General features: G+C 48.1%; 1 protein-coding gene across 3 annotated transcripts in view; it reads right to left on the bottom strand.

The window, feature by feature from the left end:
• The window catches only part of LOC142309938 (centromere protein Q-like), a 103,370-nt gene extending 90,966 nt beyond the window's left edge, over positions 1 to 12,404 (bottom strand). The window contains exons 1-2 of one of the 3 annotated variants that reach the window (XM_075347408.1): positions 12,372 to 12,404; positions 5,269 to 5,357 (exon numbers count right to left, since the gene is read on the bottom strand). In XM_075347408.1, coding sequence (XP_075203523.1) covers positions 5,269 to 5,337 — 69 coding nt within the window. In that variant the 5' untranslated portion in view covers positions 5,338 to 5,357; positions 12,372 to 12,404. Of the gene's footprint in view, positions 1 to 5,268; positions 5,358 to 6,814; positions 6,834 to 12,270 lie in introns of those variants that run through there. The other 2 variants (XM_075347406.1, XM_075347407.1) reach the window with 2 other exon arrangements.
• Positions 12,405 to 14,625: the final 2,221 nt, after the last annotated feature.

The raw sequence follows: 14,625 nt of genomic DNA, 5'->3' as shown, positions 1-14,625 counted from the left end.
GGCAGCAGAGCGCAACGGCATCAGGCGGTCTTTAGCTTGAAATGTCTTGGAAATTAGAGTCACACAGCGGCTGAGTTGTGGTCAGCTCTGCGGTCCGAGTTTCATAAATGGTTGTCTCCACTCAACCTGCAGCCAGGTAAGGCCGTGTGCGACAATGCTGCAAACCTGGGTGCGGCCCTTCGCCTGGGCAAGGTGACACACGTGCCTTGTATGGCTCACGTGTTGAACCTTGTTGTCCAGCAATTTTTAACACACTATCCCGGCCTAGGTGGCCTTCTGCATAGGGCACGAAAACTGTCTGCTCACTTCCGCCGTTCAACCGCCGCAGCTGAGCGACTTGCATCGCTCCAGAAGTCTTTTGGCCTGCCGGTTCATCACCTGAAATGCGATGTGACGACACACTGGAATTCGACTCTCCACATGTTACATCAACTGTGTCAGCACCGCCGAGCACTGGTGCAATACGTCATGATGTATAGCCTGAGCCAACGAGATGCAGAGGTGGGGCAGATCACCCTGATGGAGTGGTCTCAGATCAAGGACCTATGCACCCTTCTGCACAGTTTCGACATGGCGACGAATATGTTTAGCGCTGACAATGCCATTATCAGCATGACAATTCCAGTCATTTTCATGCTGGAGCACACGCTAAACACTATTCGGAGTCAGGGGGTGGTTCAACAGGAAGGGGAGGAAGCACATGAGGATTCATATGCGCAAGGGATAACAACATCACCAAGGTCCAGACGTTCATCATCACCAAGGCGGCAGGCATGGGACGATGGGGGAGAGGGATTAACAAGGGCGCATGGTAGCAGGCAAAATGTTGAGGAAGGTGCAGAACATGAAGAAATGGAGGACGAACTGTCCATGGACATGGAAGACTCAGCAGATGAGGGAGACCTTGGTAACATTTCAGTTGAAAGAGGTTGGGGGGAGATGTCAGAGGAAGAAAGAACGGTTAGCACCTCTATGCCACAAACACAGCAAGGACTTGGTCCGCATGGCTGCGCAAGACACATGAGTGCCTTCTTGCTGCACTACCTACAACATGACCCTCGGATTGTCAAAATTAGAAGTGATGATGACTACTGGGTTGCCACACTATTAGATCCCCGGTACAAGTCCAAATTTTGTGAAATAATTTCAGCCATAGAAAGGGACGCACGTATGCAGGAGTATCAGCAGAAGCTGTTACTCAATCTTAGCTCGGCTTTTCCACCAAACAACAGTGGTGCACAGAGTGAATCTCGCAGTTGTAACTTGACAAACATGGGACGGTCTCGTCATCAACAGTCTAACCGTACCAGCAGCACCGTATCTGTTGCTGGTAACAGCAATTTTATTGAATCGTTTCATAATTTATTTAGACTATCCTTTGCAAGGCCAACAGAGACAAGAAGTCTGACACATAGTCAACGGCTGCAGAGGATGATACAGGAGTATCTCCAAATGAACATCGATGCCATGACTTTGCAACTGGAGCCTTGCTCATTTTGGGCTTTAAATCTTGAAAAATGGCCAGAGCTCGCCACTTACGCCTTGGAGATCTTGTCGTGTCCAGCTGCCAGCGTTGTCTCAGAATGTGTCTTCACTGCTGCTGGGTGTGTGCTGACAGATAAGCGCACGCGTCTGACAATGGGGACAGACTAACGTTCATCAAGATGAACAAGTCATGGATCCGCAAGGAATTTACTACCCCTGTGTCATCCTGGAGAGAGTAAATGCTTGTGGATTTGGAATGTGCTTGATTCAAATGTTTTTAAAAACGAGCCAAAATGAACAAGTCATGGTTCAGCAAAGACTTTGCTACCTACCCCGGTGTCATTCTGGGGACAGCTAAGGCTGGCGTATTTTTGAATGTGCTTGATGCAAATCTACCTGTGAAGTGTACAACAGGAGCACAAGTGCTGCCACTGAAGGGGTGGGTGTCTGTGTGGCCCAATTTTTGGAAAAAAGGGAGTCTCTGCTTGGAGTCTCCTTGCTGTGTTTTACATGACTTTAGAAGGGCATGTCATGCCTATATCTGTGTCTACTCCTCTTTTTCCTTGTCCAGCTCTTTTGTTTTCGCATGGGTATTTGTCCTTGTCACTTTCCCATGTGTTTGTGTTGTCTTGGGAGTTGTTAGTCACCTTTTGGACACCTTTGTGGGTGTTTTCCAGGTGTTTTTAGGTGTTTGTGATTGCCTCCCATTGTTTTCAATGGGGTTCGAGAGGTTCGTCGAACGGGCACCATTCGACGAACCGAACCGAACTCGAACTCTAGGGGGGTGGCTCATCTCTAGTCCAGACCAACCAAATTAATACATTAACACTCATTAAGCTCACATAATACCCTGGTACAATGCCAGTTCAACATCATTGTTGTAATAAACAGATGTCATAATTGTGAAAATTAATCACTTCCCTTCATTAAGTGCATCTGCACAGCCTGGCCCAGTAACCACAAGGCAATTGTATACTAGTAGGCCTGATAATAAAACTGTCACTTAGCTTAGGGGCTGAAGATCTCCCACCAATATTCAGCTTCCTTCTGCCCAAATGTTCCAGCCGAATAGCTCCTCGTCCGACGCATTTCCCCCGATTCCGTGCTCCCCGGGGTTCTTCAGGGGCTCCCACAATGGGGTGTGTACAGATGGCGGCGATACAATACTGCTGCCCGGCCGCTCCATACCGATAGACACTACTGAGTATGGAGATACTGCTTTTTAAATGTTTGAAAATGGCGCCGCTATCACTTCTGGGCTGACGTCACAAGACGTGACGCCCTCATGTCATAGATTGGAGCGCCTTGTGGTTACTTTTTCAGCAGATGTTAAATATTATTCGTAATGAAATGATGTAGACATAGTCGTGGATGAGCATGTGTTCATTGTGCTTTGCAGACTGATTTAATTTCTCCTGGATTGGTTATCCTGAGTAACAGGAGCCTGAATCATATTGGGGAGTACCGGTTTACAAATCACTTGTGATCTAATATTCTGATTATTTGGTGTTGGGAATACTGTTTACATATATATACATATATTTTATTAGTCCATGTTTACAGCAGTCAGTGTTTATGAAAATTTACATAGCACTTTACTGTTAATACTTGACACTTTAGTCTGTGTTTGCTTTATTATCTCAGAGAAATTTCTTTTTCTTGGGCACATAGCACTTTAAAATCCTCGATGCCACTTTATTTGTTATATATAATCAGACATAATAACATATTAGGTTTTGACACATAAATGCTGAAAAATTGTACCCATACCCCTACCTTTGATATTTTTGGGGAGGGTGTTATAGGGTTCTTACTGTTTAGGGTCATCAGATTACCCGTTAGGGTGCCGACCTCCGCGGCAAGGAAGGGAGAGTAAGGGTATGTGCGCACGCTGCGTTTTTTGGGTGCGTTTTTGGTCTAAAAACTGGCATGACTCTTGCTTCCCCAGCAAAGTCTATGAGTTTTTATTTTTGCTGTCCGCACAGTGCAGTTTTGTTTTAGGTACGTTTTTGTGGTGACCACAAAAATTCAACATGTCAATTCTTTCTGCGTTTTTCACCCATGCAATGCATTGGAAAAAATCGTCGCAACTCGCAAAAAACGCATAAAAATGCATCCGTTTTTTGGATGCGTTTTTACAGCGGGTTCATTTTTTTGCGGCCAAAAACGCTGCATCTTTGTGGTCACAAAAAAAGGCAACGTGTGCACATAGCCTAATGGGGCTTTGGCCAATCCCATTTTGTACAGTACAGCACTTACTATTAAATAAAATAAATAAATAAATCTTTATTTTTATATAGCGCTAACATATTCCGCAGCGCTTTACATACATCAGGAACACTGTCCCCATTGGGACTCACAATCTAAATTCCCTATCTGTATGTTTTTACTATTATATGTTCAATTTGTTTGGGGAACTGTCTGGTTTTAATAAGTTCTAATAAAGTATGTTTTTAGGGGTTTTTTTCTATTGTCTTTTCGATTTGTTTACCCCTTGGGACTATCAGTACTGGTTGTTTTGCAGTGCCATCCAGTCCCATACGTTTTCATGATGGATGTCAGACTAAAGGGTACTTTACACGCTGTGATATCGGTACCGATATCGCTAGCGAGCGTACCCGCCCCTGTCGGTTATGCATCACGGGCAAATCGCTGACCGTGGCGCACAATATCGCTTACACCTGTCACATGGACTTACCTTCCCTGTGACGTCGCTCTAGACAGCAATCCGCCACCTTTCTAAAGGGGCGGTTCGTGCGGCGTCACAACGACATCACACGGCGGCTGTCCAATACAAGCAGAGGGGCGGAGATGAGCGACCGAGATATGCCGCCCACCTCCTTCCTTCCTCATTGCAGGTGGAGGCAGGTAAGGAGATGTTCCTCGTTCCTGCGGTGTCACACGTAGCGATGTGTGCTGCCACAGGAACGACGAACAACATCGTACCTGCAGCAGCAACGATATTAAGGAAATGAACAACGTGTCATCGAGCAACGATTTTTCACGTTTTTGCGCTCGTTGATCGTCGCTCATTGGTGTCACACGCTGCGATGTCGCTAACGGCGCCAGATGTTCGTCACTAAAAACGTGACCCCGACGATATATCGTTAGCGATGTCGCAGCGTGTTGTAAAGCACCCTTAGGGCCTCTTTCACACATCAGTGATTCCGATACTTATGTCGCCGTTTTTATACGTACCAGAATCACGGACATACGCAGACCCAATGAAATCAACAGGTCTCTACACACATCAGTGTTTCCCTAAGATCAAAGTGCGCCTGTGCAGGACTGCAATTCCGGACGGTGTGGATGACGTAGGACGCGTCCTGCACACTGGGCTGGTAGAAGGAGGACGGCCATTGTCGCATATAGAAGATGCCAATCCGGAGAGCAGCGACACCCATTGGACCAGACTGCCCCCTAGGCTAGTATAATAAAAAAAAAATTTACGTTACACAGGGCGGCCTGGGCTCTTATGTACAGTATTCTAGAATGCTGTATATAAGAGCTTACTGGTGCTGGCCGCAGTTTATAGTCGCCAAGTCTGGTGATAGGTTCCCTTTAATGCTTTGTCAGCAACATAATGAGCTAGTTACACAAGCTGCTTTTATTTGGAGACCTAAGCAGACTTCAAATTACACTTGTCACAATCTCCCACATTTCTGTCCAAGTTACATTTATGGATGCTTTTCTGAGCCCAGAAATCTGATAGTGACCTCACTTATTGCAGACCTGGAAGTAGAATATGTTCACTATGATGACATATAATGGAGACAGACTTACTCTTGTATCACTGCTCGACTTCACAGTCTTGTCATATGTGACTCTGTTGCGATGTCGTTTAGGAGCCATCGTTCTATCAGCTGGGTTACCTGGAATATACATGGAAATCATTATGTGGGATATTTGCTTGAATTGTATTGTAGAGCTGCTTAAAATATAGTGGAATTTTTCCACAGTGCAAAATAATGCTGCTCCACCATAATTAATTTACACACCAAAAATTAATTATGCAAAAAACATGCGGCAGTTAATGGCTGGAATAAGATTTCTAGTGGTGGTCCCGACACTTGTAAGATGTGTCTAATCCACAAATTGCCGCATGTAGAATGTAAGCCCGCAAGGGCAGGGTCCTCTTCCTTCTGTACTAGTCTGTCTACTGTAACTTGTATATGTATTCTGTATGTAACCCCTTCTCATGTACAGCACCATGGAATCAATGGTGCTCTATAAATAAATAATAATGATAATAATAATGTACTCAAATCTTTAAAGAAGAATTCCCATAAGGTTTTTATTCATTAAATGTGTGTATATGTGCATGTAATGTAGTGTGGGTGTATTAATAAACTCACCTACCGCTGCTCTCTCCGGTGTTCCACGCTGTTCTGCTCATCTTCTCCGTGACATCACCGCTCTGCAAACTCTCCGGTCACACTGCGCTCTGCATAACCTGAAAGTGGCTTTTAGGTCCCTTTCAGACATCCGTGTTTAATCAGGTACAAGCCACATGCATCGGTATGGTCATACGTGTGTCATACATGTGACATCTGTGTTTGTATACGTGAGACATCTGTGTGACACAGGTCTTTGAAATAAAAAGATTTTCTATATTTACCTGTATCCAGCGCTGTTTTTTTCAGCTCTGCTGTCTTCTGCTTCTGACCCCCACTCATTATATTCATTGATTATTCACTGCACTGGACCTGGAAGCCGGAGCATCGTGGGGACAGCATCGCCGGTAACAGGTGAGTATTCCGCAAGCAGTATGTGTGCAGTGACATCCAGGATGTCATTGGAGTTCCCAATGAACTCTGATGACATCCTGATGACACCCGTGCTACAGTGGGTGTCACCACGGTGACTTCACGGGTTCATCAGAGTTCATAGGGAACTCCAATAATCTCCTGGACGTCACTGCACACATACTGCTTGCTTGCTGAATACTCAGCCATCACCGGCGATGCGGCAATGCTGTACCCGGCGATGCTGTCCTTGGTGGTGCTGTCCCCGCAATGCTTCGGCTTCCAGGTCCTCAGTGCAGTGAATAATCAATGAATATAATCAGCGAGGGTCAGAAGCCGGAGGCAGCAGAGCCGAAGAAAATAGCGCTGGATACAGGTGAATATAAAAAATCTTTTTATTTCAAAGACCCATGTTTTCTCTGGTACGTGTCACACTGATGTCACTTGGGTTACATCAGTGTGTGATCCGTGTGACACCCGTGACAGGTCTCCGTGTGTGCGTGCAGGGACACGAGGGGTGAGTTACTCCAGAGAATAATATGGGTACGTCTGGCAACCGTGTTAAAAACAGATGTCACACGTACCTTAAACAGGGACATCTGAAAGGGGCCTTACAACGTAAGTCTGTGAAGAGTCAGCCTTGCTCTGTTGCTTCATAGTCTTACATTGCAGGAGAGACTTCCGGCTCATGCATAGAGTGATAGAGTCTGCACTGAGGTGACGTTACTGAGAAAAGAAATAGAATGGTGCTGGAGAACGGAGAGCATAATAATACACACACTACATTACATGCATATCTTCACACAATTAATTACCGTATTTTCTGTTTTATAAGACGCACCGGATTATAAGATGCACCCCAAATTTAAAGATGAAAAAGGTGAAAAAAGAAAAAGAAAAAAAAAAGGGGTCCGTTTTATACTTTGTATACTTTATTAAATTTTAAGGGGTTTACAATAACAGGGGAGGGGGTAATTGAAGTATTTAAAATGCATTCTTAAAAATATTGTTGAAATAACAAAGAAAGGGTGGTGGTGTCTTACCGGAGGGGGAGCGGCAGTGGTGGTGAGCGGGGTCACAGGAGGCAGCGGTGGTGGAGTAGGGCGGTGCTGCATGCACGGCGGTGGGGTCTGTGATAGCAGCGGTGGGGGCTGTGATGGCAGCGCGGTGCAGCGCATGTCACAGATGCTCTGTCGGTAGTTCAGGCTTTAAAGAAATGGTGCCTGGAGTAAGCGCGTGTGTAGATGAAGCTCTTGGCTTAATGACAAGCAGAGAGCTCCATCTGCGCAAGCGCTGACTCTGGGCGCAATTATTTGAAGCCAGAGCCTCTGGGACACCCGCCACACTGCCCTGCTCCACACAGTCACACACAGACAGCCGCCAGCACATCCAGCCAGCCGCCTGCACAGCCAGACCCCACTGCAACTCGCAAAGCAGCCAGCACGGCGACCATTCTCCAACTCCCGGTAAGCTACATTCAGATTTAAAGACGCACCCCTCATTTTCCTTCCAAATTTTTGCGAGGAAAAGTGCGTCTTATAATCCGAAAAATACAGTAATACTAAATCTCATTGGAGGGCTTAAGTAAAGGCTACTTTACACACTGCGATATCAGTCCCGATATCGCTAGTGTGGGTACCCGCCCCCATCTGTTGCGCGACACGGGCAAATCGCTGCCCGTGCCGCACAACAGCCGTCACACATACATACCTGTCCGTGCGGCGTCACAGCGACGTCACTGAACCGCCGCCCAATAGCAGCGGAGGGGCGGAGCTGAGCGGGACGTAACATCCCGCCCACCTCCTTCCTTCCTCATAGCGGCCGGGAGGCAGGTAAGGGGAGCTTCCTCGTTCCTGCGGCGTCACACGCAGCGATGTGTGCTGCCGCAGGAACGAGGAACAACCTCGTTACTGCTGCAGTAACGAGATTTGAGAATGGACCCCCATGTCGCCGATTAGCGATTTTGCACGTTTTTGCAACGATGCAAAATCGCTTATCGGTGTCACACGCAACGGCATCGCTAATGCGGCCGGATGTGCGTCACGAATTCCGTGACCCCAACGACTCCGCATTAGCGATGTCGCAGCGTGTAAAGCCCGCTTAACACTGACGTACAAAACATCAGTCATCACAAATTGGAGCCTTATGCGGGCTTTACACGAGACAACAGATCGTGCGATGCATCGTCGGGGTCACGGTTTTCGTGACGCACATCTGGCATTGTACACGATGTTGTCTCGTGTGACACCTCCTAGCGTCGCAGTATTTCTCACAAATCGTGAGTCGTGTACTTGTCGCTAGGTTTCATAAAATTAATTAAAATGGCGCCGGTTGTTCATAGTTTCCGTGGCATCACACGTTGCTCCGTGTGACACCCCGGAAATGATGAACACAGCTTACCTGTGTCCCATGGCACCCGCCAGCTATGTGGAAGGACGGAGGTGGGCGGGATGTTTACATCTTGCTCATCTCCGCCTCTCCGCTTCTATTGGCCGGCTGCCGTGTGACGGCGCTGTGACGCCGAACGTCCCTCCCCCTTCAGGAAGTAGACGTTCGTCGCCCACAGCGAGGTCGTTCAGAAGGTAAGTGCGTGTGACGGGGGTTAAACGAGTTTGTGCGCCACGGGTAGCGATTTGCCCGTGACGCAAAAATGACGGGGGCGGGTACGATCGCTCGTGCTATTGCACGATAGATCGACTTGTGTAAAGCAGGCTTTAGTGTTATCATTACAGAGAATCTGCACAAAAGCACTGCCTTCATCATTCCCCTATAAGGGTTGGCAGCAATCCTCTAAGGGCCATGCCTGCAGGTAGGATGCCCAGGAGAGCAGTGTAAGGGGGTTCATGTAAAAGCCCCCTCCTTATAAAAGGGGTTGTCTAAAGTGACAAGTCTACAATTACTATGTAACTGCAGACCAGTGACTCCTCACATTGCATCATGCCAAGAACTGTGGTCATGTGACAGCAAGTATGTGATATGCAAACTCCTGCTCACAATCCGACTAGACTTTCTGGCCTTGCTCTAGTCAGGTGTATTGAGCAAAACTGCCTCCATATGTCGGATTCTAGCCAGGAGTATATCACATACTTGTGCCCACATGACCGCTCTGGCTCTGACACTAGAGAATCCTCACTGAGCACAGAGCACACAATGTGAGGAGACACAAAGAGCGACTCAAGACTTGTCATTTTAGACTTGAATGCTTAATTGCAGTGTTTGGGGCTGGAAGTTAGTGGCCGTGACTGGCTTAGTTGGTGGGCGTGACATTCACCTTGATGGGGGTGGCCCATGGGTTTCCTTCCACATGTTCTACCTAGTTAGTGAGTGCCCTTCAGCCAGTCGTTTTCCACTGACTTAGGCTAAGTTCACACTTCAGTTGTTTTGCATCAGTCACAATCCGTAGCCTTGAGGAATTACGGAATCCTGCAAAATATTTTGCAGGAATCCAGTATTTCCTCATAGACTTCTATTAGTGACGGATTGCGACTGATGACCCTGCGTTGCATCCGCTGCGTCGCGGTCCATCGTTTTTGACTGACCGCCGAGCAACGCAGAATGTAACGTTTTTCGGGCCGTCAAAATTAACGCGCCGCACAGGAATCCGTCGCCATCCGTCAAGCTTGTAATGTATGTCTATGGTGCTGGATTCCGTCGTAATCCGTCTTACAACGGAATCCAGCGCAGGATTCCGTCATGCTCTACTGAGCATGCCCAGCATGTTTGGCACACCCACTGGGCTGTCCAAAACACAGACGGATCATGACTGATCCGTCAAAAAACGGACGCACAGCGGATGTAACGGATACAACTGATCCGTTTTTTCACAGGATTCCTGTGAAAGGAATCCTGTGAAAAACACATCAGTTGCATCAGTTGACATCTAAAAAACAACTGATCCGTTGCTGACGGACCTGACGGATTGAAAACAACTGAAGTGTGAACTTAGCCTAACTAAGCATGGTTGCAACCACCGACCGACTGACTCAGTTCCTCGACACTGCGAGTGAGCGCACCCCAATAAGGCTAAGTTCACACATCCTGTGTTTTGCATCAGTCACAATCCGTCGCCTTGGGGAATTACGGTAAGGCTAAGTTCACACATCCTGTGTTTTGTATCAGTCACAATCCGTCGCCTTGGGGAATTACGGTAGCCTGCAAAATATTTTGCAGGAATCCTGTATTTCCCCATAGACTTATATTAGCGACGGATTGCGACTGATGACCCTGCGTTGCATCCGCTGCGTCGCGGTCCGTCGTTTTTGACTGACCGCCGAACGGGGAGCAACGCAGAATGTAACGTTTTTCGGGCCGTCAAAAACAACGCACCGCGCAGGAATCCGTCGCGATCCGCCAAGCTTGTAATGCATGTCTATGGTGCAGGATTCCGTTGTAATCCGTCTTACAACGGAATCCAGCGCAGGATTCCGTCATGCTCTACTGAGCATGCCCAGCATGTTTGGCACGCCCACTGGGCTGTCCCAAACACAGACGGATCATGACTGATCCGTCAAAAAACGGACGCACAGCGGATGTAACGGACGCAACTGATCCGTTTTTTCACAGGATTCCTGTGAAAGGAATCCTGTGAAAAACACATCAGTTGCATCAGTTGACATCTTGAAAATGACTGATCCGTTGCTGACGGACCTGACGGATTGAAAACACAGGATGTGTGAACTTAGCCTAACCTGCAAAATATTTTGCAGGAATCCTGTATTTCCCCATAGACTTCTATTAGCGACGGATTGCGACTGATGACCATGCGTTGCATCCGCTGCGTCGCGGTCCGTCGTTTTTGACTGACCGCCGAGCGGGTAGCAACGCAGAATGTAACGTTTTTCGGGCCGTCAAAATTAACGCGCCGCGCAGGAATCCGTCGCCATCCGTCAAGCTTGTAATGCATGTCTATGGTGCTGGATTCCGTCGTAATCCGTCTTACAACGGAATCCAGCGCAGGATTCCGTCATGCTCTACTGAGCATGCCCAGCATGCTTGGCACGCCCACTGGGCTGTCCCAAACACAGACGGATCATGACTGATCCGTCAAAAAACGGACGCACAGCGGATGTAACGGACGCAACTGATCCGTTTTTTCACAGGATTCCTGTGAAAGGAATCCTGTGAAAAACACATCAGTTGCATCAGTTGACATCTTGAAAATGACTGATCCGTTGCTGACGGACCTGACGGATTGAAAACACAGGATGTGTGAACTTAGCCTAAGCGGCCAGTCATGTGTGGGAGATGCCAGTCACACCTAGTCACTAAGCCGGCCACCATGCCCACTCACTCTGGACACTGACACTATAGGGAAAGTATGCCCAAGGACTGAGGCTTGGGTTCACTGAGCCACCATCACCACCAGATGCTGGATTTCGGCTCAGTGTGCATGATCCCGGAGTTTCGGTTATTGCGCACTATGAAGTCGGGTGCACGCATTCCGGCTTCAAACTGTAGTGTGCATAACCAAAAGTCCAGGATAATGCGCAGAGCCGAAATCCAGCTTTAGACGCGATGGCGGCGGAGAGGTGAATGAGATCATCCTCTGACGCTGTACGTTCATTAGCATACCCACAGGGGAGTACTAACATGCTAATGGAGCCGACTAGCCAGGGGGACTAACGTCCAGGGGACTAGTCCATAGGCTCATTAGCATACAATAAATGATCTTTACAAATCCTTTTTCTAAAGATCTCTTTAGCTATGCTAGTGTATACAGGGACGGTTAGGGAAGGATTAGCAATATGCACCCAGAACTGCTCCTGGTCCTGGGTGCATATTGCACCTGACAGGTTAAGTGGAGATGCCTTTTGACAGTAATTGTTGGGGGAGGGGACGGTGTGTGATATTGTATATGTGGGGATACATGCTGCGGTAGCTTATACTGCAGATTACCAGGTAACTGCAGACACACAAATATTCAAATTATCTGCCATAGACCCCGCCCCTATTACATGTCCCCGCCCCAAATTGACGCCTTTCACAAGACTTCGGCAAAGTTTGGAGTAGATTCTCCGGCGCTCGCACAGCCAGAACTTACCGCCCCTCGCCTCCCCCGTACAAGCACTCCCCCTTCCGCACCGGTGTCCGCTGATAGCACGTTCCTGCCGCAGACACATACACTGCTCACTCGTTGCTCACCTCTCCGCCTGCTGTTGGCGGGAGGAGTCACATGACCTCCCTTGGTCACGTGTTGCCTGTCCCGTGCTTCAGACCAGTGAGGGAAGTAACTCGGGGAGGGAGGTTGTGTGTGGCTGTGGAGACAGTTCTCCCGTGTGCGCTGGATGGCGCTCGCTCCTCCACACTCGTCTTTTTTACACTCGTGCTCCGGATCAGACCGGCGGCACCATATCAGTTCACGGTGTTTAGCCCACAGTGGTAGGGGCGCAAGTGTGATTTAGTCAGAGTAGGACATTTTGCATTGGTCACACTTTACCTCAGGAAAGAGCGCCATGTCATTCGTGCTGATTAGGACCCAGTTCTAATTTAGGCTGCTTTCACACATCCGGTTTGAGCTCTGCGGCTCAATCCAGCTGTGAAAACTATGCAACGGATGCGGCGAAAACACCGCATCCTTTGCATAAGTTTTTACATGCGGCCCGTCCGTTTTTTTCCGGTTGCGGCATGCTACTGAGCATGCGCAGTGGAAAAAAACGCATGCGGCGACCGGATGCGGTTTTTTCCGCATCGCGCCGCATCCGGCCTCCATAGGTATGCATTGAAAAATGCGCCGCAGCGGCGCGATGCGGTGTTTTTTGCCGGAGCAAAAAACGTTGCAGGGGACGTTCGATCCGGCCGCCGCATCGGCTAAATCTGCCGCATGCTGCAAAAACCGGACAAAACGCAAGCCCCTGCGGCACAATACGGCACTAATGTAAGTCTATGCAAAAAAAAACCGCAACCGGCGTTACAAAAGCCGGTTGCGGTTTTTCTGCAAAACGCCGTATTGTGCCGCAGAGCAAAAATCCGGATGCGTGAAAGCACCCTTAGGCTGCTTTCACACATCCGGCTTTTGCAATGCGGCACAATCCGGCACTTTGCAGGAAAACCGCAACCGGTTTTTTTTTGCTGCCGGTTGCGTTTTTCCTGCATAGACTTTAATTAGTGCCGCATTGTGCCGCATGGGCTTGCGTTTGGTCCGGTTTTTGCCGCATGCGGCAGATTTAGCCGATGCGGCGGCCGGATGGAACGTAGCCTGGCACGTTTTTTTGTGCGGCAAAAAAAAACCGCATCGCGCCCCATCCGGCCGATGCGGTGCATTTTCCAATGCATCCCTATGGATGCGGCACGATGCGGCAAAAACCGCATCCGGCCGCCGCATGCAGTTTTTGCCACTGCGCATGCTCAGTAGCGTGCCGCAACTGGAAAAAAACGGACCGGCCGCATGTAAAAACTTATGCAAAGGATGCAGTGTTTTCACCGCATCCGTTGCATAGGTTTCACAGCCGGATTGAGCCGCAGTGCTCAAACCGGATGTGTGAAAGCAGCCTTAGCAACCAAGAATTCCTGTCAGTACAAGCTGCCATTGCACAGTATTGTGCTCAGGATCAGGCACCTGAGGTCATAGCTGTAGCTGCTTTCAGACGCCCGTTTTTTGCAGTGCGGCTCAAAAACCTATGCAACGGATGCGGCGAAAAAAACGGATCTGTTGCATATGTTTTTCCATGCGGCCCATCCGTTTTTTGATGGATGCGGCTTGATACTGAGCATGTGCAGTGGAAAAAACCGCATCCAGCAGCCGGATGCGGTTTTTGCTGCAGGCTTGCATTGTAAATCGCGGTGGATCCGACGTGATGCGGTTTTTTCGCCGCACAAAAAAACGTACAAGGCAACGTTCCATCTGGCCGCCGCATGGGCTAAATATGCCGCATCCTGCAAAAACCGGATGCAACGCAAGGCCATGCGGCACAATACGGCGCTAATGCAAGTCTATACAGGAAAAAACGCAACCGGCGGCAAAAAAAAATGGTTGCCTTTTTTTCTGCAAAGCGCCATATTGTGCCGCTCAGCAAAAACAGGATGTGTGAAAGCAGCCTTATGTAAAGCGCAGCCATTATGTATGTATGTGAGGTGCTGCAGCATCTCAGGGCAAAGTCATTCACAATTATTTTTTTTTTGTCCTTTTTTTTTTTACTTTCTGGAGGTCACTGACTTTTTCTGTGTCATATCCACCAATATGCCACACATAGATGAAGAATTTGGTTCAAGATTTACAATAAAAGCAGCACAGCATTTTTTTTCTTTCATTGTTTTTAGTCCAAAAAGTCTTCTAATCCCTAAAAATCTCACTCTTTAATATCTGACCATCAATTTAAAAAAAAATCTACCACAAAATCTTACTCAAGAGGGGAAATGCAACAAAAAATCTGTGGAAAAAGTCCCAATTTATGTGTAT

Source organism: Anomaloglossus baeobatrachus, chromosome 5, assembly GCF_048569485.1.
Source record: "Anomaloglossus baeobatrachus isolate aAnoBae1 chromosome 5, aAnoBae1.hap1, whole genome shotgun sequence".
Classification (NCBI taxonomy): domain Eukaryota; kingdom Metazoa; phylum Chordata; class Amphibia; order Anura; family Aromobatidae; genus Anomaloglossus; species Anomaloglossus baeobatrachus.
Note: the sequence above shows the minus strand (reverse complement) of the source record. Positions and strands in the feature narration are given on the sequence as shown.